At 43.7% G+C, this 13364-nt stretch overlaps 1 protein-coding gene across 10 annotated transcripts in view; it reads left to right on the top strand.

Moving 5' to 3' along the window:
- Positions 1-13364, top strand: part of PKP4 (plakophilin 4) — a 213582-nt gene that overhangs the window by 188481 nt on the left and 11737 nt on the right. For all 10 annotated transcript variants that reach the window (XM_087819836.1, XM_016209836.2, XM_016209098.2 and 7 more), the window contains 5 exons: positions 1896-2079; positions 5048-5165; positions 6578-6769; positions 6966-7139; positions 10033-10183. In XM_087819836.1, the coding sequence (XP_087675962.1) occupies positions 1896-2079; positions 5048-5165; positions 6578-6769; positions 6966-7139; positions 10033-10183 (819 nt within the window). The remainder of the gene's footprint in view (positions 1-1895; positions 2080-5047; positions 5166-6577; positions 6770-6965; positions 7140-10032; positions 10184-13364) is intronic.

The raw sequence follows: 13364 nt of genomic DNA, 5'->3' as shown, positions 1-13364 counted from the left end.
CGCATTCCTCACAGTGCCACCCTAAGGGTCTGGCAATACCCCCAGAATCCAGGGAACACAGTGGAAAACCATTTTATATGGAAACATACAGCCAGTTTTCACAGAATCCATGGAGAGTAGCTCTGCCTGTGGAATTTAAGTTTGTTTTATAAGCACCCATAGGACCTACCTGTTGTATGCACAAGCTAATTATATAAGCAATGATCTGTTGTGGAAAGAACAAGCTTTCAGAGACAAAGCAAGGTCTTTCCTTTTCCTCATTTTGAACGGTCTAAATCCTCCCACCCCCCACCCCCTCCAGGCCTGACTAGATGGACTGCTGCTGAGGCAGAGGTCCTGAAAGGCTGTGGTTGTGGTGGGCTATCCTACCCCAAAGGGTGGGAGCAGAGAAAGGTGAGAGTCCTTGGGGAACAAGGGAAACCCGGTCACCAAGGTGCAGAAGTCAAAGCCAAGTGAAAGAGGAAAGCAGCAGGCACAGTGTGGAGCAGAACCCAGAACCCAGATGTTTTCCCAGGATGGTGCCCAAGCGTCAGCCTCCGGTACCGACCACTCCCTCCACAACGTATGGGCGGGTCAGGGCAGGCTTTAGGGCAGGGGATAGCCGTCTCTTGGTTTATAGTCAGAGTATTGCTTCACTGCCTTCCATTCTAGCTCTTTGCTTTTTACCTCTCCTTCCTCCAAAAAGAGTAAAAGCTCCTGTCAGCTCTCTTAACCACCCTCCTTCATAAAGGTCCCTGTGCGGTTTCCAGCCAGCTCCTGGGTCACTGTATATTTACTCTCTTGTCTCTGGCCCGGCACTCTTGCTCTGTCATGTTCACAGCCAGACGTGGGCAGATTTTGCCGACTCCTTCCCCTCCATGGGCCAGAAGTGTTTCTGTGTGTTGATAGTTCTAAGAGTGTGATACACACTTGAGCAGCTCACCAAGGACACATCAGGCACGCAGGGCTAAGAGGCCTCAGCCGCAGAAAAACTGCCACATCTCTTCCACCTCCTTCCCTCTAACTTAGGAAAATGCATTGGTGTGAAAACGACATTAGAGTAGGTATAATCTTGAACTTGCTCTAATTTCTAAAGGAGTAATTATTAGAAAATATGTGTACTATAACAGTAATTTAAGCTACCTCATAGTTGACACAGAAATGAAGATAATCTAATATACTTGCAATTTAATAGCACTCTAATAAGCTACATTTCAGGGTTTTTGTCCTAGCAGTCTTATTATCAGTTAACAGCGTGGGTGACTTAATTTATTATGGATTTCACCTATATCCAAAAGGAATGGCAGTAACTTGCATTTCTAAAACACATGGTAATAAAACTCTTAAAGTGGAAATAGAAATATCTAATCTTATCTAAATAAAGATGAAGCAAATATAACCACCCTCTATGCCAATAAAGGTACTGCATTAAGCTTGAGCTTCCAAGTAGCAAAAGGAAGAAGAAAAAGCATGATGAGGAGAGACATGTCAGTCTTTTGAGAAAAAGAAACTTTTTCCAAGTTCTAAAAATCGTTTGTCTCACGGAACATTGAACGTAAGGGATAATGCAATGAATGTCAGTTTTACATCAATCATAGGTACATTATATTATGACCTGTGATTGGATTGTGCCCCTCACACTCAGAGTAACTAATTTACTTTGCAAAAGCTTAATTGTCTTGCCTAATACATATATAGGCTCTAAAACTTAAGAGAACAACTATTATAACTTTTTATACTGCCAGAAACTCACATATGCTCACTCAACATTTATCAGAGGTCCAGCCCAGCCTGGTTGCAGTAGATCAGGTTTGGAGCAGATTGAGTTCACATCAATTAGGGTTAATATGTTTATTTCATTACTGAAACTGCAGGATCTTTAATTGATGATTTGATGTTTAAAATCTCATTTTTAGGAGTTCTTTGGAATTTATCCTCATGTGATGCTGTAAAGATGACAATCATTCGAGATGCTCTCTCGACCTTAACAAACACTGTGATTGTTCCACACTCTGGATGGAATAACTCTTCTTTTGATGATGATCATAAAATTAAGTTTCAGACTTCACTCGTTCTGCGTAACACAACAGGTTGCCTGAGGTAAACTACCTCTCGTTTCTAATTCTGTAATTAAATCATATGTCATAGGTAAGTTGGTTTTAGGAGGATTTACTTCGTTTTATTAACACCTACTAAATTTCCAAGTTTGTTTCAAAATTGAGGCCACTGGGCTTTGTTACCCTGTGAAGAAAGCCTTATGAACTCAGACTAGTGGCCTGAAAGACACTTGTTTTAAATGACTCTTCCGTGATTTAGTCAAAGGACCTTTCATTCTGAAATTCTGCCAAAATTCCTGTGTTTTCTACTTTAACAGCATTTTCCTGGTTATCCCATTCTGATTGCTAATATGCTTGTAGCCTGGTTTTTAAGTTCAAAATGTGATGGTTAAAACATTTTTGTTTTTAAAAGAGTGCAAAGAGGTATGTGGTTTAAATAGTCATTGGGTTTGAGTTTTATAAATAAATGAAAATGAGCCCAAATAGTATTTTCAGTCATTATCTTTAGCATGTAGAATCCATAAAGCCTCTCCCTGGTGTACATAGTATTGCTCATTATTTGCCATTAACACTCATTAGCTCAATTTCTACCCAATTTCCTGGATCTACAGTGCCCCAGGAACTGGAAACAGAAGTCTTGGGGCAGAGTAGCAGGGTGACAATGAGAGTGGCTCTGGCCTGTTTATCATCTTTAGAGTAGGGATAATAGTACCACCTCAGAGTTGTGAAGAATCAGCTTGTATAAAGTACTTAGTGTTGCATCTGATACACAGTGAGCTCTGTTTGACATGTAAACATCTCTACAACAGAGAATGTGGAAGAGGGGGAGGGAGGGGCCTGGGCTGCTGCTCTGAAGCCTTCCACTATTGTGACAGATGACTCTCGGTCCCCTTGAGGGTGGTGGTAAGAGTCAGGATCCTGGAAAACAGGCCAGCTCCCTAACTCAGATGCCTGCATCAAAGGGCAGTTCATATCTCCTCCTGATCATTTGTGGAAGCAGCATCTCATTCTTTCTCCGCACCGGATCCAGGGAGGCTGTGATTTCTCCTCAGTCAGCCTGCCAGACTTCCAGGAAAGCCCAGGGGCGGGACACATGCTCAGGCTCCCCCATGGTTCATGGCTATAAACATTTGGTGAATGCTTTCCTTATGGAATCAGTGATGAACAATACAGACTAGATCCCTGCTCATGTTCCACTGGGAAAGACAAAGAAAATGGTAACAATAGGTGCCATTTTAGAAAATAGTGTGTGACGTAAGAGTTTTTAGGTGATTACTTTGATGATCAGATGGTCTGTCAGAGGAGGTGAAATTTAAACCATAGATCTGAAATACCATAAGGAGCTACTCACTTGAGGGTGGGGCATCAGGAGGACGGGTGTCCTAGGCAGTGGTGATGGGTAGCGTAAAGGCTCTTGGTAGGAATGAGCTTGTAGCTAGAGTTTAATGCTCAAGGTGCAGAGTAGAATCAGATTACATAGGATTTTTTTAAATTAAAGAAGTAGTTTGCACTTTATTCCAAGTGCCATGGGAAATGATCAGAGGGTTTTAATCATGGGGGTGATGGACTGGTTTCTGGCTGCAATGTGGAGAACTGAGGATGGGCAACGACAGAGACAGGAGACAAGGCTGTGGTGTGAGTGATCCAGACAATAGGCAGATGGGCGTATTTTGAGGAGGGAAAGCTGACAGGGTTTGCTAGTGGACTGAATATCAGGGCGAAGGAAAGGAAGGATAGAAGGGTAACACCTGGCTCTTTGGCTGGAGCACAGAAGTGCTGTGGGTGAAGTCAGGGAGAAGAAGGGGTGGAGCGGCAGGCAGGTGAGAGTGTTGGCCATGTCCACTTTGAGATGTCTGATTAGCTGCTCATGTGCTAATATCATGGAAGCCATTGGATAAATGAGTCTGGAGTTGTAGAGAATGGTCAGGCTAAATATACACGTTTGGGAGTTAAGGGTCCCTAGGTTGTATTAACTCCAAGGAATAGAAGAAAGGGCCACCTGGGAAAGTACAAAGATAAAGATAAGAAGGGACCAAAGTAGCCCTGGACAGTCCAGAGGGACCCACAGGTAGAGAGGCTGAGAAGGAAAGGCAGCAAGATGGGAGGAAGACCAGAGGAGTGAGGGGCCCAGGAGCACATGGAGGAATGGAAGAGGGCAGCCATTGGGTGCTTCTAAGAGGTGACACAAGAAAAGAACAGAGGAGGGATCACAGGTGACATAACCTCTCTAGCCCCAGAAAAATAGGATGAAAAGAAAAATCTTGAGATTTGCAAAATCTCAGAATTAGCCTAGAATCTTATAAATGGGACATAAAATAGAGCCTTCTAATTTGGTATCAATTCAGGAAGCCAAATTGATACCAAACATTTCAATGTGGTTGAGACCTGAAACAATTTTCAGGTTTTTTTTTAATCATTTAAAATATAATAATTGCAGCATAAGCAAATGTCCATATTTAATTTGAATGTTTATACAAGAAATGTTATGTTTCCTGTGTTCATCGAGAAGCATTTATGACCACCTACTGCATGCAAAACACGATAGTCATAGGGACTGGAAGGACCTTAAGGCTTAACAAGGTGGTAAAGCGTGTCTAAAACTAACAGGCATGGCTGGCAAACATGGTGGCGTGTATTGCAGCAGGCACCTTTCTAAGTGCTTTGTATGTAGCAACTCATTGCTTCCCCACAACAACCCTATCAGGTAGTTACTCTTATTCTCCCCTTTTACATATGGGGAAACTGAGGAGGCTGGGCCAGAATCATCATTTTAGGAGGTTACAAAATGGCATGTCAAGAGAGAGATACAAAGCTCAGATGCTCTTGCTCCCCTCTGTGCAGATAGTGGGGAGCTAGCCATTGTGAGCTCTCAGGATGTTAAAATGTGAACCCCCAAATGCCCACTCAAGTCAGATCCACGTGGCTGCCCTCTTCTCTGAGGTCATAAGTTAAGGCTTCAGGACTAACTGAGTTGTTGATCTCAGCACCTCCACGTGTCTCTGCCCTTTTAGGAACCTCAGCTCCGCAGGAGAGGAAGCCCGGAAGCAGATGCGATCCTGTGAGGGGCTGGTGGACTCGCTGCTGTACGTGATCCACACGTGTGTGAACACATCCGATTACGACAGCAAGGTCAGTGCCTGCTGGCCGTGTGAGGGGCACGATGACAGATGACAGCAGCTGCCTAATGCTGTTATTTGCATGCCATTGATTCTTTCTGGAATTCCTGAGCCTCTCTTCCTCATTAGGCTACACTCCAGATTAAAGGAAGAGTCTGTGTAAAAATTACAAGTTCACAGGGACATGACAACTTAAGAAAATAGCCCCTAGACCCATGAAATCTGAGTGACTGTGATAAAGGACCTAGCAGGATAGCAGGGTCCTGACTTTCTCTGTGGGTCTCCTGGGGCCCTCATCAAGGTGATTGCCCATGATGTATTCCCTCCTGCCAGAGCCAGACCATCTGTATTTGAGTATCTACTGCATAAAAGTTCCTAGTCGAGGCACCCACAGCCCGACCCCAGCACCAGTTTTAGGTGCCTTTCCGTACATTCTCAGTCTCCGCCCTTCCCCTCCCCCTGTTGTCACGCTGGCCTGTTCCCAGCATGAGCTCCTTGCCATCCCCTCCTGTTTTCTCCATTCCAGCCCTAGCACAGGGCGTCCTCCTCTGCAGTTTTCAGCTGTGACAGCCACCCAGGGTCTATCCTGGGAGCAGGCCCTGAGGAAGCTGGGAAGAAACAGGAAGGAGGGACTGAAGTGTTGGGAGTTCAAGGCCAGCTGGGTGCTTGGTGGTCACCATGGACTGGGCCAGGAGAGGTCATAAGAAGTCCTTGGGTCGTAAATATGGGTCTAAGAGAGAAAAGAATGATGAGTGGTAGAGGCTTGGAGAGAAGGTGGTGACACCCAAGTTTTTCTTTGAGCCTTATTGACCCAGAAGATCTTCACATGAAATTGAGAGGAGTAAGCAAGTTGAAAGGGGAGCTTGCTGAGCAAAAGCTGCACTTGACTTTAGACCTTCACCTTGAAATGATAGTTGGCCTCCCAGTTAGAGGTGTGATACAAACTTTAAGAGGCAAAAGACCATGTACAGAAGGCAAGTATCCACAGAGAAAAAAGGTCATGAAACTTTCTACAGAGGGAGAGGAGAGCTGGAGGTTGGAAAGAGGAGACGAAGGTGGGACTTGGGGGGAGGGGCGGTCCCCAGAGAGGGTTGGGCGTACCTGTTGTCATGGTAAGGATTTCTGGGGAGGTGAGGGAGGTTCTGGTGACTTGGCTGCATTTCTGCCAGGGTAACTGCCCTGCAGCAGAAACACTGGGCACTGTCTCCGCAGGGCCTTGCACATTTTAGTTGGCATGAAATCAGATCCTCACATGGACTGAGGATGGCTGTGCACTCTGTCCTTTGGGTATTCGATAAAAAGTTGTAGAATCCTGATTTTTTTCTTTAGGTTTTTTCGGGTTCCCATAAGAAGGAACTTCAGTACAGAAGCGTTTGGCACTAATGTGCTGCAGTGGTTTTAATTATACGCTGTGTTGGTTTTCAGACCGTGGAGAACTGTGTGTGTACCCTGAGGAACCTGTCCTATCGGCTGGAATTGGAGGTCCCTCAGGCCCGGCTGTTGGGGCTGAACGAACTGGATGACTTACTAGGAAAAGAGTCTCCCAGCAAAGACTCAGAGCCAAGCTGCTGGGGAAAGAAGAAGAAAAAGAAAAAGCGAACACCACAGGAGGACCAAGTTAGTATTCTGTTTGACATGAAACTAAAGTTTCATTCTTCTGGGAGTGAGAAATCACATATTGGGCAAGAAAAAAATATTCTCATGATACAGGTTTTCTACATAGCTATAGATGGGTCCACCAGAGAGGGATGTTTTCAGATTTTGGAGATTGTATTCATTTTGCTTTATTTAATGTGCACTCTTTGTCTCTCAGTGGGATGGAGTTGGTCCTATCCCAGGGCTGTCAAAGTCCCCCAAAGGGGTTGAGATGCTGTGGCATCCATCAGTGGTGAAACCATATCTGACTCTGCTAGCAGAAAGTTCCAACCCAGCCACCTTGGAAGGCTCTGCTGGATCTCTCCAGAACCTGTCTGCTGGGAACTGGAAGGTAGGATGTCTTCCACTTTTCCACACTTCTGCCCATCTGTGCAGTCATGTCAGCAATGGTGGTGAAGGGACGTATTGTTTAGAGTTTGGAAAGGGGGAGATAGCAGTTAGCTCTGGGGATCCAAAGATGAATGTGACATGGCCCTTGCTGTGAGAAACTGAAGGCTAATGAAAGAAACGGGCAGATCAAGTCAGTACAGTGTAGATTGCACTGGATATGTGTGCTGTGGGGTCTTGATAGAGGACAGGCCCAGCAGGTGAGGGAAAGGCAAGGAGGGGAGAACCAAGAAGTGGGCAAGATTTCCCAGAGGGGTAGTGCTCCCAAATTGGACTGTTAAGAATGAGCACACAATTAAACCAGCAGAGTCTGAGGTTGGCAGTGTAGAGGGAGTGATCCAGATAAAGGGACAAGGGAAGGAAGGCTGTAGGTGAGGACAGTGTGAGTGGAGACTGCAGGCTGGTTACTGGATTATTTGAGGGCAGGGCAGGGCGTGGCCCTTAGTGGAGACAGGCATTGTGAGCAGGTCTGACGGCCAAGCCTCGGGAGCTGGGCCCTGATCTACAAACCAGAGGTGCTACTGAAAGAGTATAAGCGGACTAGTGACACAGGCCAATGTGGACACTGTTGGATACGGCAGTGCAGAAGGCAAATTCAAAGAAGAGGAAAGGAGAGCCTGGGATTTCACTGTGGAGCAAGTGGAAGATGCTGAGGGCCTGAAGTAGAGCTGAGGTTGGGCAGCAATGCATCAGAGGAGCGGGGCCATTGCTCCGCACTCAGATGCTCACAGAACACACGTATTGGGAGAGTTTCCACATCCCCTGTAGGTGTGTGACTTTATGAAAATTGAAGGTGGTTTCCTACTGTTATCATTTTAAGCATGTTCTCAAAACTTTTAAATGTCATCTAGCAGCTTTCCAGATAATCCTTGTCTGAAACATTTTCAGCCTCTAGTAGTTCCCTGACAGTGTATCTTAGTAGAGTTACTACAGTGCTTGTTTTTGGGTACCTCCTCCACCGCTGCTTCCCAAATGAGGGTCTTTTGGCCACTGTATTATTCACAAGAGTAAATAGCGTTTCTAGGCCTGGGTATGATTTATTTCATGCAACCAGCTGCTGTTATGAATATATACAGATAATTTTGGCCTAATGCTAAGCCAGTGTGGTTATTTTGTTGTTGTTTTTAATTAAAGTGCTAATAGCTTAGCATCTAAGTGTTGGTTCTGGAGTCAGAATGCTTGGCTTTGAATCCTGGCCCCTCCACTTACTAGCTGGGGCCTCGGATATCTCTGTCCTTAGTTTCTTCACCTGTAAAATGGAGATAATACCTACCTCATGAGTTGGCTGTGAGGATTAAAGGAGTCAGCCCAGCACATAAGTATGCATAATATTTCTGTTGGTGACGCAGCAGTCACCTCCAGCTTATGACTTAAGGATCATTTGATGATGATTAAAAAAAAAGATAATAATTAAAAGATGTGTGATTTGAGTTCTGTAGAATTTCATTTCTGGGATCATTTAGTGAATGAAAGTTAAACGGCAAACTCATTTAAAATATGAACAGTATCTAGAATAGTAAGTCAAAATATTGGACCCTTGTTAAGAAAACAAGATAATCATGGCCACAAATGTTATCAAGTCAGAAGCTATTTGGGGAGCAGTGATGACTGTAGTGCTCCAGGAGGGGGGGCGCCCAGGGCTGGGCTAAGCCGCTTGGTCTCCCAGGAGACAGGCGTTGGTTCTGTTGCTGCAGGTTTCAGAGAGCGAGGTTGATGGAGCTGCCTGCCCTATAGCAGACATGTATTCTATTTCCCCCTGTAGATTTGATTTGGAAAATAGGAGCATTTGTTTTATATGAAGAATGTTAATAGGATTTTTGAAATGCATTTTCTCCTCTTATTTATATTATTAAGACAATCTATTCTGTTGGTATTTAAGAAACTGAGTGGTCAATCACGTATTTTACTGTTCAAAATAATACAAAGGGCTGGCAGGTCTTTGTCCTCATGTCTTGACCACAGCAGTAAAATATTAGATGTTTAATGAGAAACATTTTTCATTTACCCTAAATTTTTAAAGACAATTTGCCTTGATAAAATTGTCAGTGGAAGCTCAAAAGAAGATTAAACACCCATTTTCAAATGTTACCTTTTTTCTAATTTTTTTTGGTGTTTCCCTGATGTCTTGGCGTTCATTTCCAATTCCTGCAGTACACAGACTGACTCATTGTTCAGACCTACCTCATAGTCACAAAAGACTGCAGATTTTAAAAAGCAGCAGCAGATAACTAATCTTCAATGAGAAAGCATTTTACACAGAAACATACTTACTTTTTCACCAATGTTCATGAGTTACATTGCTCTGTGTTTATGGAGAATGAGAATTCATTTGCTCCTGAGGCGGAGGATTTTTCCAAGGAATCTCTTTGAAAGGTTTTGAACTCTAAATATTGTTGCAGACAAGATAGGAAAAAATGTCGCTGGAGACAGGTTCTCCTTTAATGTGCTCGGATCAGTTACGGCTCTGGCTCTGCCATCTATTTATAGCCTCTGGACCTGGCATGGGTCCAACTGCAAGGAGACCCGAGATTCTTCCTTAATCATGTTTATGTATCTGAGGCAGAAAGTAATCACTGCCTTCTCTTTTCTGCACAAGAATATCTGGCAGATGGTGGTTTGAGATTTTCAGGCTTTGGGATTTCTTTTTAAATCAGTCATCCTAGCCTATCTTTATCCCAAACTATGATTTTCGATTTTCTGACACCACAGATTTAATCTTCAATTGGAAAGAAAACATTTAATCTATTAGTTCATCTTTTGAAAACATTTTTAGGCGACACTAACATCCCTAAGCTGAAGTCTGTTCTATGTTACTGATTGCCTCGTTTGCTCACTAGTTTGCAGCGTACATCCGGGCGGCCGTCCGCAAAGAAAAAGGGCTCCCCATCCTGGTAGAACTTCTGAGGATGGATAATGACAGAGTGGTTTCTTCTGTGGCAACTGCCTTGAGGAATATGGCACTAGATGTTCGCAACAAGGAGCTCATAGGTACGTTCTGGTGACCAGGTGAGCTAGAGAGAGAGAGAAAGAGTAACTACAGCATTTATGAAATTCTTCATTTGATTTACACAAATATGACATTTAAAATTATTAGCAGCTGAGTCCTGGTCCTGTGTTCTTGGCATTTTGGGTACCCCTGCTGTCTATCCTTTGTGACCATTCCTTTCCATTGAGAAACAGGCTCATTAATTATACCTTGATCAGGGAACATACATTTTCAGAAAAGCTAGCAATTTCACTTATACATTATAACACTACTTAATAGATTTGATGTCTCTGTTTCCTAAGAAAGGTTTATTTCTTGAGCAACAAAAAAATTTTAATTCTCCCTTTCTGACCTTTGAGACTGGTATTACCAACACTACCATGTTCTAAATTTAAAGAAAAAAACTACATGAAAGGTTTTTAGCTTTTCCTTCTTGGATCTGTGTAAATGCTCAACCGCAGGCAGAGTAGAGTCACTGTCCCAAAGCCATTTCCTTCCTAGGTCAGGGGCAGGACTAGGGTAAGGCAAGTGAGGCACACAGGGTACAACATTTTAGGAAGTGATTACCCTCAGGTCCATCCAAACTTAGGGTGGGCATGAACCTGAGAATGAGTGACTCTTCAAGTTTTACACCCTGGGTGGCTTAGCTTGCTTGCCTCCATGGCATCCCCACATTAAGCAGAGAGTATGGGGTAAATAAAAGACCAGAGACCCTCCAGAAGGTCTCGGTTAAATCCTGGATCTATTGCTCACTGACTATGGAACCTGGGGGATTCTGTGTTGAGCCCACTTGGGCTCAGTGCCTTCATCCAAGTTGAAAACTTCCTCAGCCCCTCTCTGAAAGGGAGCTGGCAATGCCTGCTACCCTCACCATGGTCCTGCATAAACGAAATGAGAGGGTGAGGCAACTGCTTATAAACTGCCAAGCTCCGCGGCAGTCCTACAGCTGGTGACAGGTTAGGGGAGGGGAAGGGGAAATTTCACAAGACCTTATGTGGATTCATGACTATATATATTGAACTCATGAAAATACACCTGCCATTACAGAGGGAGGGAGACAGAGATGAAGATGGGAAGAGGGAGAAAGAACAGGGCAGTATGTTTATCTAAAGAGTTGCTGTGGGCATTCACTGGCAACTTACAGAAAAGCCCTTCACACAGTGCCTGGCACACTTGCTATTTTAAATTATCACCTAGATTAACCTACTCAACATCCTGGTGATTTTTTTGAGCCAAAGCATGCCCCACGGAGAGGAAAGGGGCTTCTTCCTGCCCTGTTCATACAGTCAAGGCCATGCCTGATTCCAACAGATGTGTCATAATTCTTAGTTCCCACACTTCCTTGAGGGAAATCCTTTAGGTCCCTAAAGAGATATTTTTAAGTTATTTTTGTTACATCTATATTTGAATTTCTTATAAAAAGCACATGTAGTTTGGGAGTTCTTTATGGTAAAAAAATAAAGGGTTAACAACATAAATCTGTTGCCTTATCATTTCACAACTGGGAGGAGACGCAGGAGAGCAGAAGGTGCAGGGCCAGCACCACTGAGCCCTAAACCTCTGGGGAAAGGACTGTGTGTTCAGAGTCCTCGCCTTCCCCTCACTGCATCCTTCTGTTGTCTGTGAATGTCCCAGCTCCCTTTTAAACTTTCATGAACGTTTCCTCTCCATTGATGAGCATTTTTTTACCCACCCGGAGCACTTCTGAACTGTTTCATGAGTCACTTTTTCTTGTTTCCCTATGGAGGTTCCTTTCTTCCTGTGAGGTCTGAGCCCCTCCCAGATTCAGTATTGGACTCTAAGTCACCCAGCACTTCTGTTGCTAAGAACCATCCCTTTTCTGACCCCTTCACTCTCCCCATGTCCATCACCAGCACTAGCAATGGACTTTCTCTCCAGAGGCATTTTTCACAAGCAAACAAAGTTTTGTCACTTCATTGAAGTGACTGCAAACCCACCTGAGTCAGCCAACCCCACTACCTGGAACTGTGGGCCCTGAGACCGCTGGGCTCACTCACCAGCGGAGGGAGCCACTTTATCCCAAGAGTCAGGAGTACAATTTAAAGTGGTGCCTTAACGAAATGACAAATGACATGTCATGGACCTTTTGGTCACCATTGCTAACTTACCATCTGTTCTTAAAAACCACGTTTATCTTCTGGCTTCCAGTGGTGTCGCAGCTCTTCCACTCTTCACAGCAGTGTGCCTGTGAGGACGCCCCTCTGCCTGGGACACGCTCTCGGTCAGGCAGTGTGTAGTCGGGCCTGTCCGCCACTTACCCCAGTGTAAATAAATAGGTCTTCCACAAAAGCCCATTTAGTATCAACTCAGTTATTAGCTGAGGGAAATAAAACTAAGAAAATATTTACTTGGGCTTTAGTTAATTTATTTTGTTAGTAGTGCAGTTATTCTAGTTTGTCACTTGGCAATTGAAATTGAAAAGGCAAGAGATAATCCCTTTTTCAGAGTAAGAGAAACTGAGTACCTTAAAGAAGTACTTTAGTGGCTGGCGGACTCCCCAGCCTGTCCTATCAGCAACTTTATTCTTGTTTAATTCCTGGGAGGTGATATACCCGTAATTACTATACAAGAATTTCGTTTGTGTCTTCTTTAAAAGAAACTAACATGTTGTTATAACTATTGATGTCAACAGCTGACATCTGTACTCTCAACTTGATAAAAATGTGTAACTCTGCGGAGTTCAAACAGTAAGCTCCAGAAAGACTTCATAAAGAGTGTTGTTTGGCAGCCCTACTTTTTCCAGCTTTAAACCACATTCAAAGATAAGTTTTTAAAAGCTTTAAGAGGAAGCTGAGGTATTTTTCATGCGTAAGAATTGAGTCAAGAATAAAATGTACTATCGTAATTCCTTTATTTCTTACGTTAATGAAGATGCTTCAATGAAAGCAATTTGGTTGGTATACCCAGTTTTATACACGGATTTATATTTTCTTTCAGCTGTTTACAGTAATGCTTTATAAACCAGTCATTTCTTCAAGTGCCATTGCAATAAATGTTAACTTTCCCCTTACACTTATATTTGTCATTTTATTCTTTGCCACGGGGTTTTTCCCTGCTATCATCTCTTTTGAGTTTTTATTTTAAGAGACTACACAGTCACAATCTTTCAAGCACAGTAACAAAAGCCTAGCGCCTTCTGAAAGTAGAATGAAATCTTTTGCA

Source organism: Miniopterus natalensis, chromosome 8 (genome assembly GCF_054644295.1).
Source record: "Miniopterus natalensis isolate mMinNat1 chromosome 8, mMinNat1.hap1, whole genome shotgun sequence".
Taxonomy (NCBI): domain Eukaryota; kingdom Metazoa; phylum Chordata; class Mammalia; order Chiroptera; family Miniopteridae; genus Miniopterus; species Miniopterus natalensis.
This window is presented reverse-complemented; position numbering and strand designations above follow the sequence as displayed.